This window comes from Mus caroli, chromosome 19 (assembly GCF_900094665.2).
Source record: "Mus caroli chromosome 19, CAROLI_EIJ_v1.1, whole genome shotgun sequence".
NCBI lineage: Eukaryota > Metazoa > Chordata > Mammalia > Rodentia > Muridae > Mus > Mus caroli.
The window spans coordinates 46,737,137-46,756,286 of NC_034588.1; the positions used below are offsets into that span (position 1 = coordinate 46,737,137).

The following is a 19,150-nucleotide window of genomic DNA, read 5'->3' on the forward strand; positions in this document are numbered from 1 at the left end:
AGAGAGAGAGAGAGAGAGAGAGAGAGAGAGAGAGAGAGAGAGAGAAAGGACAATTTTATTCATCCAAATGGCCTGAAGATCCAGTCAACTTCAGCTCCTCTAGAGCCTTGTGTGAAAGCGGCATTGTTCAGTTTCCAGTTTATTCACCCGGTAAACTAATCTGGTAAAGTATGAATAGCCCTGAAAGATATTTTTTTTTCATTTTTGTATGGATTAACCTATTCCCATCTGTGCTCTCAAATGGATTGTGCCAGAATAGCCCCTTGGCTGCTTTGTCTTACTGTCTATCCTTACTCAGATACTTGTCTATTCTACTGCAAACAATCAACAACCAACAAAGCTTCCAATTCTCCCATGCCAGCCAAATGTAAGGACATTTTAATTCTAAAGGTGAGTGTTCATAGGAGCAGAGATACGGCATTTTCTGGGGCCTGAAATATTCCTACCAACAAGTAGACCTTGCTCAACTATCAGTGGACTTCTCTTAACTAGGAATTAGACATCTGACAGGAAGTGGGAAGTTAAAGCCTGTGGTCTAGTGTCTCAGTCTTCCCTCCTGAAATCCAACCTCCTCTTCCAGCTTGAAGGCAGATTTTTAACTGTTGCATGCTTTTTATTTATTATTTTAGATTCTGTACATGTGTCTGTTGTGTATAAAAGTAAGCTTCATTGTTTCTGCACGACTCAGATTTTACTTTTATAAGACTTATTTATATATTTTATGTATATGAATACCCTGTAGCTGTACAGATGGTTGTGAGCTACCATGTGGTTGCTAGGATTTAAACTCAGGACCTTCAGAATAGCAGTCAGTGCTCTTAACTGCTGAGCCATCTCTCCAGTCCCAGACTGTATTCTTAATGGCACTAAATGCACCTTCCTTGATGAACAAGGGGCTCTGTCACTTAGGTTAATGGGGCCACCAAAGAAATCACCATCTTTGCAACAGCCCTTAAAATATTCTACATTATAAAGAGAATGAATTATGAATGATTATCCAGAATTAAAGAAGCATTTAAGTAGGTCTTTCCTCTGTTTCTGCCCTGTCCACTGTTACAGGTCTGTCCACTGTGTTCCTGCTTGAGTATTTGTGGTTTAGCTCAGTAGTGTAGAATGAGCAAGGGTCCTACTTAATTTGTCTTATATTCCCCTCATGGGCCATACATTTAAAGGGATTATTGCCAAATGAGGCATTGAAGATAGAAGTACTGGAAGAATAAAACAATACCTCTGAAATGTATACAACTCCAAGTTACCAATGCAAACAAACAAAACCAAAGCAAGCATTTTCGGGATTTTTAGTTGACAGTTTAAATTTATTTTTTTATAACAGCCAATAGAAATCAAATGGCTTGCATCAGATTTGAGTTTTAGTAAATAGCCATCAAATACTTCTTACAATGAAATTCCATCTTGAAAATATATAATACAGAGCACTAAGCCAGGAGCAGCAAGTTATATTTGATTCAGGCTTTTTTTAATATCAGACTTTTGCTCCCCTGCTTTCTTTCCTTATCCTGAGACACTGAACTCCAAAGAACATGGGTGTGATTTTTTTTCTAGCTGTCCATTCTCAATGCACAAATAAATATGCATTACTATATCAAGAATAAGGAATAAAAAGAGAGAAAATGTTTTTTCTCTAGATGCCTATGGAATAAAATGATGGAAGTCTCCACTAGCCAGGTCTTCATCTAGAGTAGTCATGGAGACTGGCTCACGAATATAATTTTCTACAGGTTATGAATTATGCACCCGATTATTTTTATAAGTACAGTTTGTGAAGCACCTGACGAGTGCAGTTTCTCTGCTGGGTTCAGTAATGGTGACAACATCATGACATTAAGAACCTACTCATAAAAAGTCAGTATGTATATGAAGATGAGGATGAAGATAGTCATATTCACCATTATCAGAAAAAACTTAAAGTAGATGAATCCAGACATGGGAGGTGGCAATGAGGCAAAGGCTTCTGGGAAGATGTCATGCACATGCTGTCATAGACCTAAGCCTTAAAACACAAATAGACTTAAGTGTGTAGCAAAGCTGAAGAAAGTGGGGGTGAGGACCAGTGAGTACATTATGCTTCATCCCAAACCGTAGTATTTCTAGTCCAATCCCAAACGTTGTTTATTTATACACACCTTTCTAACTCTCTGAGTAGCTCTGTGATGTCTGAGCCTGTCTGCTAAACATGGTTCTAAAAGTGAAAAGCGTTTGTTCAAGTTGTGACCTTGTCGCCACCTTCATATCAACATTCCCTTTATTTCTCCCCTATTTGCACAGAATGCCAAATCTCTTGTTTGTGTAAAGAGACTTCCAGAAACATATCTGTCTGGTATAGGTAGACCCTCAAGAGAAACCAGACAGTTTCCAAAGAGCATAGGGAAGGCTGTGAATAAAATAAGCACTGTGTTCAAAGCTTGACTCAGCTTAGATGTAGAAATGAATGAATTTCAAAATAGAGCACCCAGAAGGGAATAAGCACCATCCAGTTTCTAATGGCACCCAGTTCTCTGCCAATGCTTATCTTATGCCCCCATGAAAGCAAATAGGGAACTGAATTTGAAAAACAAAATGAGGCTAGTAAATTCCTGAAAGGAGACAGTTCATTTCCCTGGGAGTCTAAGCAAACCATGTTCTACGCCTCACCAGCCACATCCTCTGGCTTGAACGTTTTAAAAAAGGAGGCTGATGAACATCTGCCGAGCAATTAATGGCAGCAGCAGTGTGCGGGAATGGTCCCTGGGAAGGTGTCAGTAGTACTACTTAGAGAGATGCTCTGTGGTACACATTGGTTTATTTTCCCTGTTTGTAAGGGGCATGAGAGAACGAGAAGGGAAGTGAAATTCCCTATCTGCACTAAACAGTGTTCTTCATCCATATATGAATATGTTCATTTCAATTTAGAAAACACCACTGCAATCCACCTAGGCTTCACCTAAAGTTCCCCATTACAGTTACAGTGCCTTTTTCCATGCATGAAAGGAAAACACTCTGTGGTCTCTTTGTCAGACACGCGGTCCCAGGGATTGATGTTCAAATAATTATTTTTAATTTTCTAACCACAGAAGCTAGAGCCATGCCAGGATCAATTCTATGTAAGAAACCAATGCTCCTCCTCATGATTATTTCACAAGTCGCATTTTTGACACAATTCTGTGGTTGTTCATATTGTTGTCCAGAACACTTAGTCCAGAATGTGTGTACCTAGGGATACGGCAGTTCTACACACTTATGTAAGCAAACAGCACGCTGGGGTTCAGTTATTCATTCAGTCTCGGTCATTGTCCTCCTTCACAGAAACTGATGTTATTCGTTAAGCCTACATCAAGATAGTTGCTGAGTCAGTCATGATAGAAACGTCATAATGCATGGTACTAAAGCTTGCAATTTCACTCACAGAAGACATCCCTATTAAATCTAATAGGAACAAAAGTGAATAGCCATAATGATTAGAAAGATAAAGATTTCTCTCTCTCTCTCTCTCTCTCTCTCTCTCTCTCTCTCTCTCTCTCTCTCTCTCTCTCTCTCAAGTTGTCCCACTATAAAAACTCTTTCTTCCAGCCTACAGTTCTACCTTTTCTCCTGTTGTTTCAGCAACCTTGAGTCTGACATATCTTTGGTACAGCTACCCATCTTTCAAATGCCGGTCTAGTTAGTTATCTGGACGTCCAATGGTACATCTGCCAGTCTTTCTTCTCAGAACCCTGACTCCTGCTCCCAAACACCCTTCTGTGAATTAGCTGCCAGCATGAAATGGAGGAAATTCTCAAGATTTTTCAACTTGGTATGGCCTCTGGCCATCTAGAGTTACTGCAGCTGAAAGACTCTCATAGCTGTCAAGAATGAAGCTTCCCCATGGGGTATGGATCTACGCCTTCTTAGGATGCTCTTGCTGCATCAGTTTCACACGATTAAGCCATGAGATACACCAGTCTCAGATACCTAATTACCAACTTTACAACTTGGCTTCAATTCTATACTAGTTATCACAAGAAGAACACTCACCAAATTCCTCCTTTTGATATTCTACTTATATTTGAGATAAGATCCCTACTACATAAACCAGGGTTGCCTTTGTCCTCCTGGCCACTTCTTGAGTGCTGATTTTGCAGCATGTCAAATTTACCAGAATAATATGAGACATATGTGAAGTGTAACATAATGAGGAAAGCTGTGTAAAAAAAAAAGTACAGGGTCAAAATATAGTTGTCCTTCAGAATAGACAGACTGAGAAATATAGCTAATTCTCTGATTAGCATGCCTTGGGATACTTCCCCCACTCCAATAGAGACTCCAAGTACATGGAACAGAGGCAGTTTTCTGATAAACAAAGCACATTACAACATAATTTACAATTTGCTGTCTGAATCCATTCAGAAGCTGAGTGTGCTCTAAAGCAAATTTAGAATGAGGAGAGATGAAACATACACCTTCAAATGCAGGATTCTGTACAAGATATCAGGTTCTATAATATTCAGCCTCTAAATCTGAACATGAGCAAGTATCTCTATGTACTCTGAGAGAGGATGGTGTTGTAGTGTGTTTCCTAAGAAAGTCTCATTAATGAATTAAGTGTATTTCACATCTCTTTTCCAAGGCTTTTTTATGGCTTTTCGGAACCCACTAAAGTACAGATGGCTCACACAGCATGGTCCATACTGTACCTCCATTCCCTATGTTTATTAACAATTGCATCTGAATACTTAGTTAATACAACAGTGGGAGAAGAACAGGAGGCAGTGACAAAACACTTCGCCTGCTTCCAGACCTGGGAACATCCTGGCATTGCTAAGAAGCTGAAGAATGGAGATGGAAACCGCTAGTCTCCATCCTCACTCATTTGTCTCTCTTGGCAGCCTCAAGGACTTTCCCCAGTCTTTGGAATAGCTTATGAGCTCTGTTTTAAGAACCTCCCCAAACACTCTCTCCTTTATAAAATACTCAGTATAATTTGGAACAAATAGTATTAATCTCTGCCTTTGATTTCTTAAATTACTTCAACTGATAATAATACAAGGAAAGAAAACAGGAAAAGGGGCAACTTTCATATACCATGCATTCGTCTAAATATATCATCCAAATGAATCCAATTTCCACCCAGTCCCAATGGCTTACATCCCCCACCAGCTCTATGGCACAGAATATTTAAGTCTGTTTTCTGGTGTGCATATTGAGTTCTAGAAAAATTATGAAAAATAAAGATCTGAGTGTACAAAATAAAAGAAAAACAAAATAAAAATGTAAAATGTTAAATGTTTATACAGAATATTAACTCTCTCCATAAATGCTCATATACTGGTTTATTAAGAGACATCCTCCAATTTCCTATACCTTGTCCCTATTGTATAGGATGTCTCTACCCAAAGCCACCACCATACTTTCCTACAGCAAACGAGATCACAACTCTTATCATTATATCAACAATTTCTAGTTGGTATTTGTACTCCCTGAAGCTGCTGCTCTGCCCAAACAAGTAATTGATAAGTATTGCTTATTGAATTGATTATTAGCGTACATAAGGATATCTACTTATAAATGTTTGAAATTACTTCTTTTTATCAGAAGCTTTCTTGATAGTTGGAATAAGGATCATCTGCCTACTTTTCATTAGAGTCAGAAAATCAATAACATTTATTTATAAAATTAGGACCAAATCAAGGTTGACTTTATAATGCTCCTAAATATCTACTTCAACTGTACTACAATAGCCTAGCACGTAAATAAATCAAATTCTTTGTGCTGTGAATGACTTGAAAGCAAAGCTTTATAGAAAGATTTGGAAAATGTTACCTGTAAGGTTAATGCTCTTTTCACGAGGTATTTTGAGACAAAGCATGCTATCACACGGGAGCATGCCCTGTGTGATTTATTGAACTGTTTTCCAGGGACTAAGTAGAAACAATATCTTATGCTCATGCTGAACTTGATTCCCATTAGGGAAGAGCCATCAATCAAGGAACCCTTCAGGAGTTATGCCCAATGTATAACTACCATCTACCCTGGATTTCAAGGAGCATGATTTGCCTTCAGTCCAGTTGCTGGCAAGAACCCCCAACACAAAAACTGACCTGCTGTCAGGTGAGCTGCGTGGACAAGAACTTGGACCCCAGGCTTCAGCTCGAAGTGCACCAAGTTTTGGTTGAGTTTGTGGATTAGAACTTCAGATATCTGAAAGAAGTGTTATAGTTAGTGTCATCAAAATCATCTTAATGACTTTGAACAGCTAGCTACTCTAAGAGATACTGTGAATGGTCACCAAGACCTGCTAGTATTATAAAGCAAGTGACAGAGAGAGAAGGTCTGTTATATGCAGGAACTGATAGTAGTATCTTACTTATAATCCAAACATTATGGTATGATTTACTTTGCCTCCTTCATTTTCTCTAAATCATCTCTATGGCTTCTACTGGGTAAGAACTTTATGACTGCAGGATAATAATGGTTGTCAATAGCTTAATAAACAATATAGCTCAAGACAATGCAGCCACCGTTTACGCAATGAAGCAGTTAATCTTTGATTCTACAAATGGGTGTTTGTTAAACCACTTCTGAGACTGGTACATTCTAGACTATGGACTATTCAACCTGAGCATAGGGTTTGAGTATAAATTACATAAGCAAGGTATTACACATCAGGTAAAAGCCCTTTCTTTTGTTTAGCATAAACATTTAGTATGCCTTGCTAACAGATTTTGAGGAATTTCTGAAAGGCTCCGAGGGATAATCTGACGACTTATTTTCATCTGCTTTCCTTGCCTTGTTTTTAATATACTATTTTAAGCACCAAGTTCATATTTTATTTAATGTGCTGTTAAGTCTAATTAGATGGATGCCAGCTGTTATTCTTCTAGTTAGAGTCTTCTGCTTTCCTCTTTTTATTTGCTGTTTCATCTCCTCGAGTAAAGTTGCCAAAATGGCACTGTTGAACCTTAATAATTAAGTAGGACCTGATGGCTTAGTTTGCAGTCCATTATAGAAGTCCCTAGCTGGCCATGGAAGTGCAGTGCCCTGCACATAAACTTCTCTGCTGAACAAGGGGAGGGAGAGATGATCCCCATGCCCTGTGACTGACAACCCAGGATCTTTCTCTCAAACGTTGCCATTGTGAAACCAGGAAGAAAAGCAATTCTATGTTAAAATTATGCTGAATACAACTTTGTCCTTCTGTGAAGATACTCCTGTTTTATGAGCATGGGAAATTTTTCTCAAAGCTCCAGGTTTAAAGAAGGATGGATTTCCAAGGTATTTCACCAAAGGTGTTCTCTCTGTAATCGCTGATTATTACTCCATTAGTAGAGTTTTGATATGAAATAAACACTGGAGTTTTAGTAAATATCTATCACCATCTTTTTGGCTTTGAAACTTACAAATGCATGCAAACTGTTAATGTACAGGCACATGAAAACATACAAGCATAGGTATATCCAGACATACAAAAACTCTAGTCCAAACATGAAAGACATCTCAGAAGCAATTAATAAACTGACCTGTTTCATAGAAGCTATCAGAAACATAAACTAGAACTATGTATCAATAGTGGAAGGACTTCCCCCTTTCATTCCAGTGGAGTGATATCAGAGCTTATTACTGAAAAATGATTATACTCAAGTGAGACATATAAATAACTAAATCAGAAGGTATAATTTATCAGAACAACATAACTTTTAATTTATTATCTCCAGGAGAGTCCCTTGTGAAAATAATTAACTTCTTAGATGTGTATTGGTTTTTATCATTACTTCATTGGCTTTGTCTGTGTCATTTACAAAACTAAGCCAGGTATGCAAAATTAATTTAGTAGCAGAACATGTTTCATGTTATTTATCTTGCATCAAAAGACATTTGATAAAGGATATATACTCTGTGGGAAAGAATTATGCATAAGCAGCAAAAGCAGATGTAATTTACATTACATACAAGAATAACCTCAATTAGAACTAGGCATTTTGCTACTCAGATAAATTAGAAGTATACAGTTTACAAATTTCAACAAGACTTTAAACCTCTTGCCAGGTTAATTACAAAACCATTTACTCTGTATTGTCTTCATCAGATCCTGAGATGTTATTTATATATTTAAGTACATGATGCGCACATTGAATACTTTATTTTGGTAACGCTGCATGTGTCTAGGTATTTTTCCTTATGTGTTGATGCTGGCATCCCTATGGAGGAGCATAGAGCTCAAGGGACATATCCAACTTTACCCAGTTAATATTTGAGGAGTTGAGACTAGACTTCAGCTTTGTTTGATTCCTAATCCTAGTTCAGCACTACTAAAAAAAAAAATAGGTTTCTCAAATCATTTTACTGAGATGGGGAAAGAGAGATGTCTAGTTGCATGTTTTGGTGAGTGGGTTTAGGAGATAAAAATGGTGCAGCATTTAATTCATCACCCTGCTATTCCTAATCCACCTGTAACACACACAAACTAAAATATTCTGTCGCCAAGGCCACTGAGCAATGTGGGCCACGGGAATAGGCATTTCCTAACACAATCCTCATGAATGTACTCAGTCCACCAATCTGTACAAATTGTAATATCTGAAAGTTTGGACAACATAAAGATTACAATGAAGTGTGAATCTACCGGAGGCATAGCAAGATCCTAAATGAGAAGAAAAAGCAGTTGCCTGAGAAAGACTCAAGTGAAATAATACATGATCACTCAGAGATGGGATTGCTGAAGCGAGATGAATTTCCTTCTCTTGCTCTCCAGTGAAAAGTGTGTCTCCTAAGTGAAGTTCATTCTTAAATCATGCTGTCATCCTCTTCTGCCACTTTCCCACACAGCCCATTTCCTATTCTACTTCAGCTAAACAAGCACGGCTCAAGAAACAGGCTATTATTCTTGGTTTTTGCCTGTTTGGTAGGATATGTCTATGATGCAGATGAAGTTCACACTTCATTTAAATTACTAGTTGAAAAGGCAATGGAGACTCAATACAGGAACTAGAATGGCTGTCAGGGGAAAGCCTTACTGTAGGAAAAACAGCAGTTCAACTCTCCTTCTTATTTTTTTTTATCCCAAATATTAAGGTCGAATGGAACAATCAGAATCAACTCAGCTAGAATAGCAATGGAAAATTCTCATCTGAACAAATGAGGCATTTTTTCTCATGCATGGTATTGACCACAGGTAGGCAGGTGCTTCCTACCACACAGGGAAACAACCTGGAACAGAAGCCATTGTAAATGTCTCCACTATAGCAGAGGAGAAATGTATGATGTAGTTGATACAAACCCTTATTTATAAGTTGGGGTACTAGCAACTAGAGATCCAAATGCCCACTAGGTGGGGTCGATGTTCATATCAAAAGGACAGTACTAATGTTCTAACTCCAGAAGCCCAGGGTTCAATATGAAAACACAAGTACTGAAAGCCATGACAACATATCGTCACTGAAATATAATATTGTTCCCACAGTAATGTACAGTGAGGAAAGCAGCTTAGATGATGCACAAGGTAATACATTCAAATGGGAAGGGATAATCATGTCCAAGGAACTTGAGGAGAATGGGAATCAATTCCAGGATCAAGACAAAGATGACATGTGTGTTCTTGGATGGAATAGGGAAAACAAATCAACACTTTATTTTATTTAAATAATATCTCTATTTATAATTTGAAATTTTCATATATGTGAACAATGAATTTTGGTTAATCCATTCTAATTCCCCCATGCAAACTCTTCCCTCCCCTAGCACGTCCCCCTCCCAACTTCATGCATTTGTTCCTGAATCCTTATCTTTGCACTGTTTCAAAACTTTACTCCTTCCTTACATGTCTCTTTGGTTCTACTTTCCTTCCAATGACTGACATTTTTATTCTTGTCATGTGAGTGTATTTTCCCCCAAATAATTGTATTAAAATTAGTCTAGATGTTGAATATGTTCCTGGAATGGTAACCATCACTGTTGAGAACCAAACATTGGTAGCCTTCATTCTTTTGGGTGCATGGGATTACAATTATGATTTTTCTACTGTGTAGGCAGAGCCTCAGCACTTATTTAAGAAAATGACTTGGGAGAAGGAGTGCCATGTGTCCTTTCCAACCTGAAGGGTTCAAGGGTTTGCAAGTTCTCTCTTAGGGCTACTCAGTGTGGATTTGAAAATTGATTATCTGAAGTGTCTTAGCTTAGCCAGGGTTCGGTGCAGCTGCAGAAGACAGGGATAAATCTCTCATAGAGCTAACAGGTTCCCAGCACAGATCCTCAGAAATCTATGGAAACATATATAGGCCTGTGTGACCCTCGTGTTCAGGTGCTGTGGTCATAGCACAGATGTGTGGTGCTCTTCCACGCATTTTTTGAAATTCCCAAATAGCAAATATTTTGGCAAATTTATCAATGACAAGTCTGTCTTGGTCCAAAGTAGTAACACTTGTACTTTTTTTTGTTTGATATTATAATATAATTATAATATTTCATCTTTCCTGTTCCTTCTTCCAAACCCTCTCTTTTAATCTGTTATGCTCTTTTTTCATTGTCATGTATATACATATACATATATATGTATAAATCTTCCTAAATATAACCTACTCAGTATGTATAATGTTCTTTGTATACATAATTTCAGGACCGAGCATTTAGCTTTGCATAACTAATTGGTATGCTCTTCTCATAATTCCATTTAAGGAGTTTGAAAGACTACAAGTGTAAGCCCTCTCTTTCTCCAACAAGGCACTGAACCCTCCTTAGAGTATGGTGGTCTTCAGACATGGCATATTCATGTCTGTCACCCCTGAGAACTCAGCAAGAAGCAAGGGATGCAGGGCCAAGAGAACAGAACTTGGACCAGACTTGAGCAACTAGTCTTGGGATAGCAGGGTGTGATCTTCTTGATGAGGCCAGGGAGGGCAAGAGAGCCTTCTCACACTCTCTGGAGGTCTGAAAGCAAGGCTGGTGGAGCTCTCCCAGATAGAGGGCACTTGATTAACCTGATGCTGGCATCCTGATAAGGGGGGGGGGGGTCAAGTGCTTCTCACTGGGAAGAATTCTCAATTTATTTCACAGACAAGATAGTCCGATTCAATTAGCATTTCTGTCCCCTCAGGCATGCTCTCCAATGTGGCTCAAAAACAGAGCCAGGCATACTTACTGTGGACTGTCCCTACCACTTTTCAAGGACCACTGGACAGAATCCATTCTTTTATCCTACTGGATATTCTTTACAACTTCTTTATAAGGAAGGGACCAGAACATGAAGAGAGCAGCTATGATCGGCATTCCAGAGTTCAACTCTCTCATGATGGGTTTATTTCTGTTGTTTATATCCTTTGTCTTAAAAGTCTGTATATTCTGTTACATTGGTAGCATTGGGAAGCTGCTTTAGCTTTCTCAATGTTTCTTCCTCCTTTATATTTTTCTACGAAGAACTTTGTCCTCTGCTTTTGCAATTATTGAATAGTTTGTGATGGGCTACTCTAACCCTCTGAGCCACAGGGAGTGAAAACATCTGAAGTTTAGGCAGCAATGCTCTATCTACATAACTGTAAGGATGAAGAGATGTCTCCTCACTTGACCTACACTGGACCCAAAACAACTTTAAACCTAGAGCTCCTGGTGGAGCCGGTATAGGCTTTGGAGTGGAGTTAGACTCAAGCTCACTAGAAGCCAGGGCTTGCTGTAGCCATCCATGCTCTCCTATGGGCAGGCTCCATTCCTGCCCAAGCTTCCCATGTGGTCACAGGGGTAGCAGAAGGAGAGAGGGAATTTCTCTACTGTCCCTATTTGCTTCTCTACTTTCAGAAAGTCAATTCATGGACCATCTTACTTCCTCGGCATCAGCATTTCTTCTTCCAAAAATGTCTTTCACTTCTCCAGTCTTGGTTTCCTTATTTCCACATCTTTTTCTATCTATGTCCAATGCTTTCCTATGTTATTTCTTTAATTGACAAAGGTACCTATAGGATCGTGGTGACTTTAGTTAAACTCTTTAACTTTTTTTTTTGATTGCTTCCTCTCTATGATAGAACCATAAAAGCAGTGATGAAGCTAGAAATGTGTCTTAGAGCTCTAAACCTGTAATCTCTCCACTAAAATGTAGACCTCACTGAATGTTTACCACATTCTAAGTGGCATGGCCTCTGAAGAAGTCACCTTGTCTCAGCTCTCGGACTAAACTGGCTACTGATTCTTATGTCAGTGTTGATGGTAGCCACAAATCCTCTCAGAGCTATTATGGTGGCTAGATTGCTTATGGGTGGACGAAGTTTGAAGTGTCTTCTGGGAACCTCACCTGCTCCAGGTCCTCAGGCGACCTTTTGTTTTCTCTGGTTCCATCTTGATAGGGCAAAACAAAGAGCTCTGCAGCAGTGGGTAAGCCAGGTAACACCGCCACCAGGATATGCTGGCTGGGAATCCCTGTGGCCTGTGAGGGAGACAAAGAGACTGAGTGTGTCCCATGGAGAAAGATGGCAGATGAAGAGTCAGGTGGAAGGCACCAGTGAATTCGGAAGTCACACAGGAGTGTGAGGAGTGGTGGCGTAGGAGCAGAGACCTAGGTACTATAGGGATGAGGGGATAGACTGGACATTCTTAGCTCACAAGTGACCACTTAGGAATGAGCCACATCATTTTGCTACTCCTCCAGAAAGCTCAGGGAGCTGTTTTTGCATTGTAAGATCCAAGGCATGAGAATCATGTCATTCCATTTAGGTTTGTAGCTTTGTCATCTATTGCTCATGAGAGTAGAAGAATTATTCTGGTTGCTTCTTCTACACAATGAGGGTACTAATTACATTCTCTTGGGACTTGGAAGGAATAAAGATTTAAAAACAACAACAACAACAACAAAAGAAACCAAGACACCTAAATATAGCTAGGCACTGTGAACTATGTACTCTTGCAGCTGTGTGCTGACAGATGTGGGTCTGGACCTGGGCTTCTCTTACTAATTATACTTAACATTGAAGACACTTAGACAGGGTTCTCTTTGGTTATTATGCGGTCACTAATTTTTCCCTTACTAATGTCCACATCATGAACTCAGCTGCATGACTACCGCAGATCTCCATGTCCTTCTTGAAGCAGAATCAGCTTCATAGCAGAGCAAGGGACATGTGTTTCTGAAGGCTCTACTAACCCACTAATGCAGACAGGCATGCATATATGGATCACAAATGTTAGGATACTAAATTGTTTAACCATACATTTTTTGGGCTCCAGCTCTGCCTTCTCCTTCCTTTGCTAAGGGTCTGTTCTCCATGAAGCTATTCAAGGACCGAGAGGAATTATGTCTGGTGGAGAGAAGGGACTGTTTGTACTCACTTCCACCAGAGACTTTTTGATGACTCGGCTGATGTCCCTCCTCCACTCCGGGATGTCAGGGTTGTAGTCATCCAAGTTCGGAGAAAAGGCCAAGCGAAGAGACCGAAATTCCTCTGTGGATGTAGCAGTAAGTTTATTAACACAAGTTAAATAACTCCCCAATGCAATCTAAATGTTATTTTTCATACAAATGCTTCCATACTCACCACAGTGACCCTTCTAGAAGGCAAACACACTATCCTGCCCTTGTTAGCTCTTCCTTTGTGAAACAAAGGAAGCCACAGACTCTGGCCCATACTCAGTTCTGCAGCCCTTGCCCATTATCCCCTCCTCTAGGCTTTGAAATCCTGGACATTAAGTGATAGGAGACATTTTTCCTAACCATTCTTCCTCACCATCGACGTTTTAATTACATTTTGATGATACCATTGTAATGTGCATATGCCTTTATCATTTTATGAATATCTAGTAAGTATAATATTATATACTTTTATTTGATAAAATTATTCTACTGTTAGCAGTGTTGTGCTCATGTTTCATAGAATGGCATTTTACATTCCTAACATCAGGGATAATTTAGGTTCCTCTGTAGTCCCTGAGTTAGTCTTGAATCTCCGGGAAGCTGTATGGTGATTCAACTAACAATAATCTTACAGAGGAATTTTCTGGGAGGAAATGGGGAGAGGCTCAGAGGACACATGAAGTACATTTAGACCAAGGCATACAGGACAAGAATCAGCTGGCAAAGGAACCCCTGTGTCCCAAGAAAGGGAAGTATTCAGTGTTGCTATGTCTTTAGCTGGCATCTGTCTCCAGAAGGTGAAGCTAAAGCCCAAGGTTGGTACAATCTTAAGATCACAGTATCTGGGTGTATCTTTATGTCCTCAACACCTATACCTCACAGTGTTTGGCACACAGAACTTGAGGATCACAGTACCCTCTCCCCAAATATGCCAGGTGCTCCACACTGCACTTAGAACAAATGCATTTTCTTTTGGCAGTCTTTTTCATCTCGTATTATATAGCCTCCCTCTGCTCCCTCATGTTCTAAAGTGTCTCCTGCTTGCACACCTTGTTCTGATGTGCCTTGTCCTTCCTATTGCTCCTCTACCATGCCTCCACTTTCCATAGCTGATGCTTCTACTACCCCCATACCACAGCACTCCCTCCTCTTTCCCTCAGACTCTCATTAGAGAGGCTGTTCTAACCATGCTATCATGGAGAATTTCCCACTAGTTGACTCCTTCACCATCAGGTACATCTTGTCTTCTTTGTGCTTACTGGATATTACATATATGTATATCTTGCATCAATACATATATAGCTTTAATCAATACATACATATATATTAACATCTGTGAGGATAGAGGCTCTGTGCTCTTGGCCTTAGGATGGTACTTAGCAGCTGGAGGTTTCTAAGGGCCATGTCTGTAGCATATAATATGTAGTGACTCCATTTCCGTGCAGGCTTTGTTATGTATGCACTTACTTATTTGACAATCAATTCTTGCTTCCAGCATGCCCTTGTGCTTCAGTGGTGGCTAAGTGACAACAACGAAGCCAATTATATCTCTCAGCTACATAAAAGTCCATACTTGCACATAACTTATCAATGCTACCAACTCAGCAAAATCACATGCTTTGAGGACTCTTAGATGTGAAACTGTGTACTGATGTTAGGGGCTTTGCTCCAGAGACACGTTTTCTAAGTCACTGGTCAGCCCTGGGAACATCCTCAAGTCCTTTCCAGTGAAGAATAATTATAAGCATATAAATTAGCAGTGTGATAAATGGCGGGACCCGAGAGTCTCCTAAGCTCTAAGTTGCTCTCAAGGCAGAGGCTTGCGTCATTTTCACTTTCTCCTTACCTCGCCCATCCATCAAGGGGCAGTTGAATCATACATAAGGGAGAGGTGTCTAGCCTAGTGAGAGGATGCAAATGGTGTGGCTTCCTCATTACCATTTAATGTGTGAATCTGCATGAGGTGAAGATAGAATGTCCTAGAAATGTTCTTCCTAAGTATTCATATAGTAGGTTTGTAAAAGAAAAAACTGTCAATTAAATGGCTTTTTTTTTTTTTCAATTCTTAAAGGAGACGAATTCGACACACTGGCCACTTTATAAAAGCAGATCTGAGCCTGGAGCCTATGAAGAGAAACAAGACAAGCTATCCCTGAGCCTGGAGCCTATGAAGAGAAACAAGACAAGCTAGCTGTCCTTTTTCTCAGTCTGCTTGGTGCCCTTGGGTAAACCAGCCTTTCTCCATCACTCCCCAACACTCATCAACTCCTCCTGCCGTCTGGCATTTTTTTTTCCCTCTATTTTACTAGTTGTGTGCGTGGGGTAGGGGGCATGTTATGGGTGGGTGCAGCTACTGGCCTCTCTTTTCTCAGGCTACTCTAGAAAACTTGCAGCTGTTGACATGATCTCCATCCCTTTAAGCCCGGACAACTTAAAAATGTGATTGCCAAGGACCATGGGTGAGATATTCTTTTGATAGCCATAACCAGAAAAAGCGGAGCTGCTGCCTTCCTGCGTCTGTGGGAAGATGGAGACTAACTTCCCCACGGGACAATAATTGCTTCAGGTGGTTTAACCACACATGACCCCACAGGTCACTATGGCTCTCCAACACTCTTCTGCCAGCTAACTGGAGGACTTAAAAACCACTCTTCCTTTTTTATCAGTGGAGTCAAAGCTTCCTATTTAACTCTGGCCAGTGTAATTTTTATTTAAGAAGTCATAATTCATTACACGTTTCAAATCACAGAGCGGATGTGATTATTCCGTGATATGACACTTGCCTCATAGGTCAGACATTCCAGGTTCAACCCCAGAATTGCCCAAACAAACAAAACATTTCAAATCATGCGTGTGTCTCTCTGGATAAATCATCTGACTGAAAATGAGTGAGAATAGTTACAGCAGACCATCTGTGCTATTAACACTTTTAATGAAGAAAGAGATGATCGTCCACTGTATGTAGAGTGACCACATTTAGAAGATGCCCTTAAAGAGACTTGAGGGTGAGAGCACCAAGTATAACAAGGAGAAAGCTGGTGTAGAAATGACCCTTCTGGACACAGAATGCTTAGGACCTGCTTGTTCATTATATTCAGGCCATGTTTTGTCATTTGTAAAACAGCTATAATTATAGATCTCTCTCTCTCTCTCTCTCTCTCTCTCTCTCTCTCTCTCTCTCTCAGATCTGTTTTCAGGATTTAGTAAGGCAGTTCATATATATCAAGTGCTTGGGACAGCTGTCGGTGATTAAAATGGCCTTCATTAATGTTAGTCTGTGTCACTGTCACCGTTGTTATTAATGGAACTGTCACAAAGCAGCAGAATGACTTTAAAGCCAGTCATTTCCCATGTGTGTCCACAATTTCCTTGCAGTAAATGATGGTTTGGATAAGAATAACACAGAGACCTCTTAGATTTACGATATTCTCTGTGATTCACAGAAGAAGGCCATATACACACCTGACCAAAGGGACGTGGCTCAGCACCCACTATGGTAACTTGTGACATTCACACTGGAATCATCCAGAAGAAAGAAATAATCTACGGGCAATGACATGAGTCTAGTAATTTAGGGTATTGTGGTTTGGATGTGTAATGTCTCACAAATTTTCATAGTTTTCAACACTTGTTAGCACTGTTTGTAGAGGACATGAAGCATTGAGGAGGAAGAAACTTGCTGAAGGAGACACGTTATTGCACATGGGTTTGGAGTGTTAGAGCCTGAACTTACTTCCTGTGCTCTCTGCCCTGCTTCCTGTATATGGGTGTGAGATTATCAGGCACCTTACTCACCGCTGCCGTATCTTACCTGCCATGCACTCTATGCCTCTGGAAACGTGAACCAAAAGAAACATGTTTTTGTCCGAGTATTGGCCACAGAAACAGAAAGAAAAAAGTAATATGGAGGGAAGTATCAGACAGGGGTCCCAGGGCCAAGTGGAGCTGGCTTTGAAGCCATTAATTGCTGGGTACAGTGAGAGTCTGCACGCTCACTTTCCGTTTGCTAGGGTTTTACTGAAGATTAAACACAATGCCAGCATGCAGAAACAAGCGCGGTAAAGAAGCTGAATCAACGGCCTTCTTCACCAGGCATGTCAGGCTGTAGCCTTCTGGGTGGGGGCCTTTCACATCCAGGCTGACTTCTGCTTGCTGTCTGAGCTGACCAAACCTCTTCAGACTGGAGGGAGAAGTAAAACTAACAGATGCAATGCTGTTTCTAGAACAGTAGCCTTAGGCCTTTTTGTCTTCAGTCATGTTCAAAGAGGCTCATAAATTGTTCTTCCGTTTTGAAGGTCAAGTTGGCCCAAGAAAGAGTTGAAAGAAAAGAGCCTCATGTTCCAAAGGACAATCTAGATCTTCATTATATTATTGGAATCAATTGATTTCAGAACTGGGTTAAATTGATATTTTAAAACAAAGAATCTAATTTTTTTCTCTCTCCCCACCTTTCTTCCAGGCACCACATTCTTTCTCCTTCTGTAGCTCATACATTCTCTATCGAGTTTTCAAATCTTATTTTTTAAATTGTAATTTCCCATGATGCATATGTACTACTTCCATATTGAAAATAAACATTTCTGTCTTTGCCATCTGCTGGTAATACTTAGCTCATATCCAACTGATTAGTTTTTGATATACAAAAAAATGTATTACCAAAGTGGGATCAATCTGTAAAAACTGTTTTTATATCTCATTTTCAAGCAATAACCCTACCTTTCCATTTCAGTAAATTTCATCTCACCTAATACTTGAAATATATTCTATTTCCCCAGGCATCACAAAACTGCATTGTGTGTCTATTTCTCTACCTGACATCTAGTCCACTCCTGGCCTCTGCTGTCGGTGAAATCTCTATTGCTTTTAGTTTAGTGGAGGATTTGCTATTGTCAACGGTGCGGAAATTTTTTTCTTTTGTTGTTTTAAGTACAGATTTGCAAAAGAAGTTTTAAAAGTACTTGGATAATGGAAAGGCTTTCTTAAAAAATGGAATTTAAAAGCAAAGTCTCTCTGAATTAGATGTTTTTCTCTGATAAGTGGTTTTAACTAGTCAAGTACCAGAAAGAAAAAAAATCCTCACTACAATGAGTTAGTCTTACTCATGATGAAGCCGTGTCTAGTCCACCCAAGGAGATTGAGCTAAGAGCCTCCCTTTAGACCACAGCCATGGTACCACAACCACTGCTTGGCTAATGGATAACATTCTCTAAAGGAGAGCCTCAGAGCATCCTAGCTCTTTTTCAGGTACTACCATATTTCATCCTGGAAAATCATTAGCATCATAGGGCCAAGAACATTGTTTGAAGATGAGGACAAAATCGCGTCAGCAAGGACCAGCACTCACCATATACAGCAATGGTCTTTGTGTCTTGCAGTATGGCGTTCCCAGCGGAGACTTGGACTGTGATAGTATTCATTCCTTCAGAAGTAAACTTGAACGATATGCTTCCCTCCAAGGTGATCAGGGGCTAAAAGAAACAAGGACACAGATAGAAGGGAAAGTCAGGATTATTGCCGAAGGACCCCTATCTTTGAGTATCACTACATTTCCCCTGATCTGAATGGAGGCAGGCTCATCCTAGTATGCCACTGTAAACTGTAACTGATTTCCCTGCACCGGCAGTCCAAGTGAAATATATATATATATATATATATATATATATATATATATATATATATATATTATACACGTGCATTGTCTCCTACCCAGCAGAAGTTTTAATCCAATGAATCATGTGGAAAAATGAAGAAAAAAAAGCTGCAAATGTATCAACATACACTGAGAATTTCTAAGCTTTCTGAAATTCATGTCCAGGATAAACTATTTCTAGAGCATTATATTGAGATACA

At 39.7% G+C, this 19,150-nt stretch overlaps 1 protein-coding gene across 6 annotated transcripts in view; it reads right to left on the minus strand.

The window, feature by feature from the left end:
• Sorcs1 (sortilin related VPS10 domain containing receptor 1) overlaps positions 1–19,150 on the minus strand; it is a 522,478-nt gene that overhangs the window by 19,433 nt on the left and 483,895 nt on the right. For all 6 annotated transcript variants that reach the window (XM_021151490.2, XM_021151491.2, XM_021151493.2 and 3 more), the window contains 4 exons: positions 18,645–18,768; positions 13,279–13,391; positions 12,248–12,379; positions 6,075–6,174 (listed from right to left, as the gene is read on the minus strand). In XM_021151490.2, coding sequence (XP_021007149.1) covers positions 6,075–6,174; positions 12,248–12,379; positions 13,279–13,391; positions 18,645–18,768 — 469 coding nt within the window. The remainder of the gene's footprint in view (positions 1–6,074; positions 6,175–12,247; positions 12,380–13,278; positions 13,392–18,644; positions 18,769–19,150) is intronic.